General features: G+C 47.7%; 1 protein-coding gene across 1 annotated transcript in view; it reads left to right on the top strand.

Moving 5' to 3' along the window:
- The window catches only part of LOC119967280, a 304,394-nt gene that overhangs the window by 175,882 nt on the left and 116,511 nt on the right, over window positions 1–12,001 (top strand). Inside the window, exons 10-11 of the mRNA XM_038799603.1 lie at window positions 3,915–4,069; window positions 4,978–5,164. Of these exons, the coding sequence (XP_038655531.1) occupies window positions 3,915–4,069; window positions 4,978–5,164 (342 nt within the window). The remainder of the gene's footprint in view (window positions 1–3,914; window positions 4,070–4,977; window positions 5,165–12,001) is intronic.

Raw genomic sequence — 12,001 nt, forward strand, 5'->3', positions numbered from 1 at the left:
ATTTCGATTCCTCGGCCAAATCATTAATATATAATGTGAACAGTTGGGCTTCCAGCACAGCTCCCTGCGGTACCCCACTAGTCACTGCCTGCCATTCAGAGAAAAAACTGTTTATTCCAATTTTTTGCTTTCTGTTTGTGAACCAGCTTTTTATCCATCTCAAGACACTACCCATGAACCCATGTGCTTTAACTTTACAAAGCAATCTGCTATGTGAAACCGTGCAGAAAGGCTTTTGAAAGTCTGAATAAACCACATCCACCAGTTCTTCCTGGTCAACTCTACTCGCTACATCTTCAAAGAATTCTAGTAGATTTGTCCAGCATGTTTTTTCCTTCGTAAATCCATGCTGACTTTGATTGATTACACCACTGCTTTCCAAATGAAGTGCTATGAACTCCTTGATAAGGGACTCCAGCAACTTACTGACATTAGGCTCACTGGTCTATAGTTCCCTGTTTTCTCTCTACCTCCCTTTCTAAATAGCGGAGTTATATTAGCTACCCTCCAATCTGTGAAACCATTCCAGAGTCTAAAGAATTTTGGAAAATGACCACCAATGGATCTACTATTTCTAGGGCCACTTTGTGATGAAGGTTATCAGGTCCTCGGGATTTGTCCGCCTTCAATCCCATTAATTTCCCCAAATCCATTTCTTTACTAGTACTAATTTCCTTCAGCTCCTCACTAAAACCTGTGTTTCTCAGAACTTCCGGTATATTATTCGTGTCTTCCTTTGTGAAGAGAGAAGCAAAGTGCGAATTTAGTTCCTCGGCCATTTCTTTGTTCCCTGGTATGACTGTAAAGGGCCTACATTAGCAAGTGCAAATCACAACATGCCCCTAGTGTCCAAAAAAGGTTAGGTGGGGTTACTGGGTTATGGGGCTAGGGTGGAAGTGTGGGCTTGGGTAGGGAGTTCTTTCCAAGGGCCAGTGCAGACTTGATGGGCTGAATGGCCTCCTTCTGCACTGTAAATTCTATTCTATTCTATTCTAGGACATAGTCTCCCAAAAGGCGAATTCAACCCAATATAGAACAGTTTCTCCAGTCATCATAGAACTGATAATCTTAAATTGCTTTTCAGTGTAATTTTTAGCACAATCAAGATTACAGATAGTCATTGGTAGTACAGAACTTGAATATTGCTGAAAATTTTGTCAAAACCTTTTGGCTTGCATCCTCAGGACAATTCACAAGAATACCAATGTAAGGGAAATAACAAATTTATACTGTATGACAATAAAGAGATGATTGGTTAACTGGTGGACTCTCATTAGTAGAGGAGCCGCCACGGAGAATGCATCGCATGATGGTGACAGACTGTTAGCCGTCAAGCAATGTTTGAAATTTAAAGTAGGCAGATTGACTCTGGTTGGTCAATTGCGAAATGTCATGATGAGTGCAAAAAGAAAAGCTTTGACAAAATCTCTCTTTTCAGCAATTCAATCAGTATTGTTTAGCAAGTTTTGTCCAATTGCAGAATAACATCTAGGGTGGGATTCTTCGACCCACCGCTGGGCCGGGGGCGGCATGAATCCCACCCCGCCGCCCCAATGCCGGCTGCCAGATTCTCGGAAGCCAGTTTTTTGGTGGGGGGGGGGAATCACGCCACGCCGATCGGGGGCTGTTGGTAACGGCCTCCCCGGCAATTCCCCATTTCGCGATGGACCAAGCGGCCGCCCGTTTTCGGCCAGTCCGTCCAGCGTGGATTAGACCAGGTCCGTACCGGTGGGACCTGGTTCTGCGGGTGCCCTGCAGAGTCCTCAGGGGGGGAGGGGGGGGGGGGGGCACGGGGGATCTGGCCCTGGGGGCAGGGGGGTGGGGCCCACGGTGGTCTGGCCCGCGTGGGGGCCCACGGATCCACTGGCGGGCCTGTGCTGTGGGGGCACTCTTTCCCTCTGCGCCGGCCGCTGTAAAGGTCCGCCATGGCCGGCACAGAAAAGAACCCTCCTGTGCTTGTGCTGGGTTTGCACTGGATCCTCCTGCCGTTCCCGCGCATTCGCCAACTCACGCCAGCCGGCGGAGGCCCTTCAGAGGCGGTTGGCGCGCCTGCAGCGCCGGCCTAGCCCCCGAAGGTGCAGAGGATTCCGCACCTTCTAGACGGCCTGACACCAGAGTGGTTCACGCCACTCCTTGGCACCGGTACGGCCCACCCACCGGATACTGGAGAATCCCAGCCCTCATGTCGGACACTATGGGCAGAATTCTCCACTCCCGGCTACTAAGATTGGGTATCCTGATCAGGCAGAGAATCTAGAGTTGACCCAAAATTGGGATAAGCACCAGGCAGCAGACCCATCCCCAGTCTCTGGTCCCGTCCAGCCAGCCATAGCGGGCTACCCACCCACACCGGCGGGACATGCAACAGCTCATATGCATTCATTTGAATGTGATTAACGAGCTGGAAGCCCAAATTTGCACACCCACCCCTCCTGTTATGCTCTGACACCCCCTACGAGAACTCCACTAGGCAAGCTTTGGTGCAAGTATTGACAAGCACAGTCCTTGCTCGCTGGATCCCAAGTGGATCAAGGAGTTGAGTTCGCTGCTCATGTGCGTCTCTGCCACTACCTGGTTGCAGAGGGAAGTTCCTGGGTGTTGGGTGGGCTCAGACTGTAGGTAAATGGTTGACCCCAGAACTGTTCACTGGGGTGGGGGTCCCACGCCTGGACTGCCCCTTCCAGCCCTGGACAACCTGAAGATCATTGTTGACATGGTGATCTCAGGCAGCCCTATGATCATTATCCTTGTCTGGCCTGCTTATTCTCTTCACTCTAAACTGCCCTGCCTGACAGCTGCAGAGCAAATTAGACAATTCAGTGAAGGCTCACACCACAAAGAACTTCCTTTTCCTCACATCTGCTTCCTCAGCCCTATGCATTTAACACTGCTGCATTTTGAAATGGCAGTGGCTTCCTCGAAATCCCACAACACTTGCAAAGCCTTGAAATCCCTGGAAATCCTTTGAAATGTTTAGTATTCATTTAATTTCACTGTGCGGTGTCTTTTACTAGTCTTTTAATGACAGCTTAATGGTTTAAACACTGAAGGCTTGAGGTTTGTTTATTTATCTTTCCCTTCAAGTATGAATGCATCTGAAGTTCCTTCCAATGATCCTGATGGCAATGTTTATAAATAATCTTGTTCTGATTGACAGCTGCTGGACACTTCAAAAATGCAAAGTGCTTTCACTTCATCTTTTCTAACCTCATGCATGCCTGGTGTGTGCATGTGGGGTGTGACCCATTACTCCCATGGTAGGGGGGGAGGAAGCCCTTACTTGATGAGAGGTTGGAGGTGCTCTCCATGTCAGAAGAGGGTCAACATTTGCTTTGTGGGAGCGAGGGGGCCTATATCTGGCTGCTGGGATCGGGCACACATTCAAAATGGCAGCCCGAGACCAACAAAGTGCAGGGAAACCGGAGTGTTCACCGCTATGTATAATTTGGCATAGTAAAGATATGAGAATACTACCTTGGCAGGACACAGTCCCCATTTTACTTTTGCAGGAGCACTTAGTTTCTGAAACAGAGAATCCCAATATATGTTTTGAATTTTGCAAACACAGGCTGGTTGAGTATGGTCTGTACTTTGCCTGTTGTGAACAGCTGAAGAGACATCCCGTTTGATATGATCTGCCAGTCGTTGGGACGTACCTGGTTTGGATTTGAACAAATGCTGGGAAGTTAACTGTTCCCTGGTGCATTCTCTATGGTAATGCCTCTGCCAATCAGAGTCCACTTGCCAACCAGTCAGCGTTCTCTTCGAATTCAGTATAAATTGTTGTTCCCTTTACTATTGGTATTCTTTAAACTATACTGATGAGTGCAAGTTCAAAAGCATGTCTCTTTCTCAGTAGTACTAAAATCTATTGTGTTTAATTCAATTTTAACTTATGTTTATTTTTCAATTAGGAATGAAGCCTCTTGTTTACTCAGAAAAAGATGCGAGGGAGCTAAAAATTGGTTGGTCCCATTCAGGGCATCACATCACATATAAGCCATGGAAAAAGAAAACCTTCAACAACCTTTTCCCTTATGTACAGCACTACTGTTTAGAATTTCAAATAGTAAGTAGAAATTCCCTGTTTAGAAATGGAATAAATTCAATGGCATTGAGTAAAAATTGTTAATGGGGTGGTAACTAACTCAGGATGGGGTCAGTGTTGTCAATACCACTTTTATAGTAACCAATTGCTGGACATTTGAAATGCCTGCCTCACTAAGGGAATAAGCCTCTTTCAACATGCAGATTGGGGTACCATGATCTTGATTGTCATTTTAGGACAATATTTTAGGACAATATTGATTGTACTGTTCAACATCCTGGCCAGTTTTGCTGCTCTTAGTAACCAACTGCTCCCTACCCAATCTGAGCCAATATAATTGTGTCTCTTCTGCAACTAAATGTATCAGAACCAGTAATGGTAATGTATGTACTGTACTTGTAGAAGGCTTATTTACTTGACTAATGAATGCTCTATTGATGCTTCACATTGTGCTCTCACCAATATGATTCAACCCACTGGAGTAGAATTTCCCTTGGTGAGGACTTCAGGTGACCAACTTGCCATCCACTCATCCCAAGCAGTCATTTTGAGCTTTAGAAGCCTTCAGACAAGCTGCAGGCAAAAAAAACAAGAAATCTGCCCCGGGACAGCTGCCGATCTGTGAATTGTTTGTCCAAAGGTAGTAAAGAGGAAAATGTTCTAATGCAATTAACTCAATGAGATGTAAAAATTGCAAGTTAATTAACACCGCTGCAAAATAGTGTTGCAATCATCACACAAGGACTATGAAAAGAACATAAATATGTCTTCTGATTGCATCAAACACTACTGGCTGAATAATTATTTAATCAGTTAAACACTAATTGAATGCTTTGAAATGCATTACAATCAATCTCCAAGTTCAGTCGGCACTGAATTTTATTTGCTCTTGATCACATTTTTACACAAGTTCCTAAACTTTTTTTCAGGAATTTCGTAATAGGGATGATACGTACTATCTGGCACATTGCTACCCTTACAGATATACTGATCTGAAGACTCATTTGAATGAAATAATAAATGATTCAAAACATTTGCCACATTTTAAAAAGGAGGTTCTGTGTGAAACAAGAGCAGGGAATAGCTGCTTTTTATTGACAATCACTGACTATATAGGTGAGTACCATATGCCTTATGCTAATTCATGAAGCTTATTAATAAAACTTATTATCAACTGCAAACAATTATTGGCAATACATAGGTCACAAATAATGATTTGAGAAGTTCATTAACATTGTCTTTCTAAACATGATTGGTATATCCAGGCAAGATGAGGGTACTGCATCACACTTCTGACTTGTGACTTCTAGAAGGTGGGCATGATTTGGAGAGTTAAGTGGTGGGTCACTCACAACTGAAGGCTCAACATTTAATCTGTTCATATCACCACAATATTTACATGGCTGGTCCAGTTCAGCTTCTGGTCAGTGTTGGTCCCTCAATTTTTCCTGCAGGATTTGTAGATGGGCTTGTTTATCCACTTACAGTCAAGGGAGGTAACTTGTAGTTTTCATGGGACACTGAATGAGCATTGGCTAAATGGCTTTTGTGTTATTAACCAAAGTTAATTTTCTAATTTGTGAAGGCATGGAAAGGAGGGGGTCAATTTGATACCATTATGTGTCCCAGTGACGTACAGTTTTATCCCATCTTTGTTTAAGAATGTATTTATCAATTATATTCAGAATTATACCTTTAATGGTGTTTGCTTATCCTCTGGGGTTATATTGAGCAACCTATCGCAATCAAAATGTGTTAGTTATTCTACATGAGACGGGATTCTCCCCTACCCGGCGGGGTGGGCCGTACCGGCACCGAGGAGTGGCGTGAACCACTCCGGCATTGGGCCGCCTGGAAGGTGCGGAATCTTCATCACCTTCAGGGGCAAGGCCGGTGCCGGCGGGTTTGGCGCCGTGCCAACCGGCGCCAAAGGGCCTCTGCTGGCCGGCACAAGTTGGCGCATACGCTGGAGCGCCAGCATGTGCTGGCGTCATCCCAGCGCATGCACAGAGGGGTTCTTCTCCGCGCCAGCCATGGCGGAGGTTTACAGCAGCCAGTGCGGAGGGTAAGAGTGCCCCATGGCACAGGCCCGCCCGCGGATCGGTGGGCCCCAATCGCGGGACAGGCCACCATGGGGGCATCCACTGAGGCCAGATCCCCCCATGACCCCTGAGGATTGCATATTTGCAGTCGGGAGGGGACCCGCAAAATACCTTGGGCACCTTTCCTGGCGCCTACCCATTTGTCTCTGCCCCTGCTGCAATTAATGGCCACTTAAAGGCCACTTCAAAGAACAATACAGCTCAGCAACAGGCCCTTTGGCCCTCCAAGCCTGTACCGGTCATACCAACCTTTGCCAAAATCCTCAGCATTTCCTCAAGCCGTATCCCTCTACACCCATCCTATCCTTGCGTTTGTCAAGATGCCTTTTGAATACCGTTAATGTATCTGTTTCCACAACCTCCCCTGGCAACGGGTTCCAGGCACTCGCCATCCTCTGGGTAAAAAAACCTGCCTCGCATATCTTCTCTAAACTTTACCACACTGACTTTAAACCTATACCCTCTGGTGACTGACCCCTCCACCCTGGGAAAGAGTGCCTGCCCATCTACTCTATCCATGCCCCTCATAATCCTGTAGACCTCTATCAGATCACCCCTCAACCTCCGTCTTTCCAGTGAAAACAGTCCGGGTCTGTTGAGCCTCTCCATATAGCTAACGCCCTCCAGACCAGGCAACATTCTGGTAAACCTCCTCTGCACCCTCTCCAAAACCTCCACATCCTTCTGGTAGTGTGGCGACCAGAATGACTTGCAATATTCCAAGTGTGGCCTTAACAATGGTCTATATAACTAGCATGACTTGCCAGTTTTTATACTCGAAGGCCCATCCAATGAAGGCAAGTATTCCTTATACTTTCTTGACTACCTTGTCCACTTGTGTTGCCACCTTCAAAGATCTGTGGACCTGCACGCCCAGATCTCTCTGACTTTCTATATTTCAGGGTTTGGCCATTTACTGTATATTTCCCATCTATGTTAGACCTACCAAAATGTATTACCTTGCATTTGTCCGGATTAAACTCCATTTGCCATTTTTCTGCCCAAGTCTCCAACTTATTTATGTCCTGCTACATCTTCTGACAATCCTCTAACACTATCTGCCACTCCACCAACCTTGGTGTCATCCGCGAACTCACTAATCATCCCCAGCTACATTTTCTTCCAAATCGTTTATATACACCTCAAACAACAGAGGGCCCCAGCACAGATCCCTGTGGAACACCACTAGTCACAACTTTCCATTCAGAAAAATACCCTTCTACTGCTATCCTTTGGCTTCTGTGGCCGAGCCAGTTCTGTATCCATCATACCACCTCACCTCTGATCCCGTGTGACTTCACCTTTTGTACCAATCTGCCATGAGCCACGTTGTCAAAGGCTTTACTGTAGTCCATCTAAACAGCATCCACTGGCCTCCCCTCATCAATCATCCTTGTCACCTTCTCAAAAAACATCAAGTTAGTGAGGCAAAAAACCATGGTTCACAAAACCATGCTGTCTATCGCTTACTTTCTTTATACTCCTCAAGGGTTTCAACTGTCCCCACCCTTCTAGACAGTACAAAAGTCTCCTTTTACTTTTTGACGAGGTTTACAATATCCCTCGTTATCCAAGGCACCCTAAACCTCCTATACTTATCCTCTGTTCTCTCAGGAATGTAACTTTCCTGAATCCTAATCAACTGTCGCTTGAAAGACTCCCACATGTCCGAATGTTGATTTACCCTCCAACAGCCGCAGCCAATCCAAATTCCTCAATTCCTGTCTAATCTTATCGTAATTTGCGTTTCCCAGTTTAGCACCTTAACGCAAGGGTTACCCTCATCCCTATCCAAAAGTACCCGAAAACGTACGGAATTGTGGTCACTACTCCCAAAATGTTTCCCTACTGAAATCTCAACCACCTGTCCTTTCTGCCTCAGCCTCGATTAGCTCACTGGGCTAAATCGCTGGCTTTTAAAGCAGACCAAACAGGCCAGCAGCACAGTTCGATTCCCGTACCAGCCTCCCCGGATAGGCGCCGGTATGTGGCGACTAGGGGCTTTTCACAGTAACTTCATTGAAGTCTACTCATGACAATAAGCGATTTTCAATTTTTTCAATTTCAATGGGTGATGGCTGAGGCTGCGAGAGGTGGGAAATCCGACAAGTAACCGTCATTGGGCATGTGTTGGGAATGTGTTGGGAAGAGGGGAGGAGCGCTTCCCTTGCAGCCCCCTAATTCCATCAGAGGCTCCCCAATGGTTTGATCTCTCAAGCCTTTCCATTCTTACCTTCCTTATCAAACCAGGCTCCCAGATGAGGATGGTGGTCTCACCACTAGGGAATTAATTCCTTATCGGACTTCAATTGTTGCAAGACAATACGACAGCACAGGAACAGACAATAGGTCACTTCCTTTTCCATTTCCACCCAGAAACCTGCTAAATTCGGGTTTGTGATTCTCCCAAATAAAAACAAAGTGCAGCCGCCAGCCAGAAAACCGGAGTTAGGATTCAATGGAATTTGAAACTTTTTTGGCAATGCGAAGATTTTGCGCTAGCCTTGAGAGGGGTGGGGCCTAAACTCGCTGACATGTCTCATTCTTTAGAGACTGCGGCTTCATTTTTAAACAGTGCTCAATCTCAGAATAACATTGCAGTTCCCCCAGTCGCTGGTAAGGCCCCCAGCTCAAATGAGCAACACTACGTTATCTGCCCCCTTCAGGTCGCTCCCCCCTCAGTCACCCCTTCACACCCCAACACTTGGCAGTGCCAACCGGGCATGGTAGACTCCAAGGGTGGGGCAAGGTAGAGGTGGGGGTCCTAGGGGGCTTGGGCTTGACTAGAGGGGCTCAGGTCGGGGCACTTTCCTAGGATGGAGGCCATGTGGCAGGTCTTCCCTCTATAGCTTTGAAAAGCTTTAAACTGTCTTTCAGCATATCAAGTTGTAGTATAAAGTCTTCCCTCTAATGTGTTGAAACCCTTTGATGTCTCTCCCAGTCAATACCAAAGATCTGCAGATAAAAGTAAAAGTACTCCTTTTGATGTGTTGGAATCCTTTGAAGTGCTTTTTACACAGTCAATTTCATACTGCTGTAACCTTTTGAAGCCTCTGGGCATCCTGAGAAGTCTAAAAGCTTTAAACTACATTGTTTACGTTCAATTTCACAATCCATTACATTTTATAAGCCTCTTCTTTGACAAATCCAGGTTACCTCAAAGGACGGATTAGCGTTTGTTTTTATAATTCTTCATGGTCCATTAACACTGAAGTACTTCATTTTTTGTGCAAGTATTCTTTATAACAGCAGTTTTTTTTTAAAAGGCGGTCACTTTGTTCTAAAGAGCTGCTTAACTAGATCATATGCAGGGTAGCAGACAGACAGGCTTTACTAGGAAGCTCTTCAGGACAAAGAGATAGCCTCCTTAAAAAAAAATTGTGGTTCGAAACAGCACCATCTCAAAAGAGAAAGCGCTTCGGAGTTAATGGACTGGGGAGAGCTATAAAAGCAAACAATGCTAACCCTCCTTTGAAATAGTCTGGGCCTATCAATCCAGGGATTTGTAAAAGTGAATGGACTGGGAAGTTGAATGCAAACAATGCAGTTCAAAGCTTTTAGGCTTCTCAGCATGCCCAGAGGCTTGACAAAGTTAAAGGTAAATGAAATTGACTGTGAAAAAAGCACTTCCAATATTTCCAATACATCAAAGGGAGCACTTTTACTTTAATCTAACAGATCCTTGAACTTGACATGCTGGGAGAGAGATCAAAGGGTTTCAAGAATACAGAGGGAACGCTTTCACCTCCTTCTGACAGACCTTTGATCTTGACGTGTTGGAAGAGACATCAAAGGGTTCCAACACATCAGAGAGAAGACTTTAAACTACAACTTGACATGCTGAAAGATAGTTTAATGACTTTCAAAGCTACAGAGGGAAATCTGGCATCTCGGTAAAGACCCCCAACCTGAGCCCCTCCGGAAACCCAAGCCGCTCCCGATTCCCACCTCCCCAGAGAAATCTCCCCTTGGCACTCTGGAGGTAAATGTAGAGAGGATGTTTACCCCCTTGTCCATCCCCCTCAGAGTGCAAGACACCAGGGGCGGAATTCTCCGACCCCCTGCAGGGTTGGAGAATCGCCCGGGGATGGCGTAAATCCCGCCCCCGCCGTGGCCGGAATTCTCCGCCACCCGGGAATCGGCGGGAGCGGGAATCACGCCGCGCTGATCGGCGTGCCCCCCGCGGCGATTCTCCGGCCCGCGATGGGCCGAAGTCCCGCCTCTGTCAGGCCTCTCCCACCGACGTGGTTTCAACCACCTCTGGTGGCGGCGGGATTGGCGGCGCGAGCGGGCTCCCGAGGTCCTTGGGCCCCCCCCCCCCGCGGGGCGATCGGACCCTGGGGGGGTGCCCCCACGATGGCCTGGCCCGTGATCGGGGCCCACCGGTCGGTAGGCAGGCCAGTGCCGTGGGGGCACTCTTTTTCTTCCGCCGCCGCCATGGCCTCCACTATGGCGGAGGCGGAAGAGACGCCCCCTACCGCGCATGCGCCGGAGGTGACGTCAGCGGCCACTGACGCACCGGTGCATGCGCAAACCGGCGAGGCCTTTCGGCCAGCCCCGACGACGGCCGGCAGGTGTCAAAGGCCGTTGCCGCCAGTTTTGCCGCCCGTCGGCATGGTGCCAACCACTCCGGCGCGGGCCTAGCCTCTCAATGTGAGGGCTTGGCCCCTAAAGGTGAGGAGAATTCTGCACCTTTGGCGAGGCCCGACGCCGGGACCCCCCGCCCCACCGGGTAGGGGAGAATCCCGCCCCAGATCTCTGTTTTTCAGGTCTTGCACTAATTCACGCCCTTATGATTCCAGCCTGGGGCATGTGGGAGCATCCCAGGGAGCAGGTGAATTGCATTTACAACCCAATAATTACATTCAAATGAATATCAATGAAGAGTTGGCATCTACTCACCCACTCCAGGCAAGAACCTGATTGGGGCAAGGGGCTAACGCTAGCAAGAATTCCATTTTGGCCCTTACGCCCGGAATAACATAGAACATAGAACAGTACAGCACAGAACAGGCCCTTCGGCCCTCGATGTTGTGCCGAGCAATGATCACCTTACTTAAACCCACGTAACCCGTATACCCGTAACCCAACAATCCCCCCATTAACCTTACACTACGGGCAATTTAGCATGGCCAATCCACCTAACCTGCACATCTTTGGAATGTGGGAGGAAACCGGAGCACCCGGAGGAAACCCACGCACACACGGGGAGAACGTGCAGACTCCACACAGACAGTGACCCAGCCGGGAATCGAACCTGGGACCCTGGAGCTGTGAAGCATTGATGCTAACCACCATGCTACCGTGAGGCCCCGAATATAATTACATTCAAATGAATATCAATGAAGAGTTGGCATCTACTCACCCACTCCAGGCAAGAACCTGATTGGGGCAAGGGGCTAACGCTAGCAAGAATTCCATTTTGGCCCTTACGCCCGGAATAACATAGAACATAGAACATAGAACAGTACAGCACAGAACAGGCCCTTCGGCCCTCGATGTTGTGCCGAGCAATGATCACCCTACTTAAACCCACGTAACCCGTATACCCGTAACCCAACAATCCCCCCATTAACCTTACACTACGGGCAATTTAGCATGGCCAATCCACCTAACCTGCACATCTTTGGACTGTGGGAGGAAACCGGAGCACCCGGAGGAAACCCACGCACACACGGGGAGAACGTGCAGACTCCACACAGACAGTGACCCAGCCGGGAATCGAACCTGGGACCCTGGAGCTGTGAAGCATTGATGCTAACCACCATGCTACCGTAAGGCCCCGAATATAATTACATTCAAATGAATATCAATGAAGAGTTGGCATCTACTCACCCACTCCAGGCAAGAA

The sequence above is a fragment of the Scyliorhinus canicula genome, chromosome 6, assembly GCF_902713615.1.
Source record: "Scyliorhinus canicula chromosome 6, sScyCan1.1, whole genome shotgun sequence".
NCBI lineage: Eukaryota > Metazoa > Chordata > Chondrichthyes > Carcharhiniformes > Scyliorhinidae > Scyliorhinus > Scyliorhinus canicula.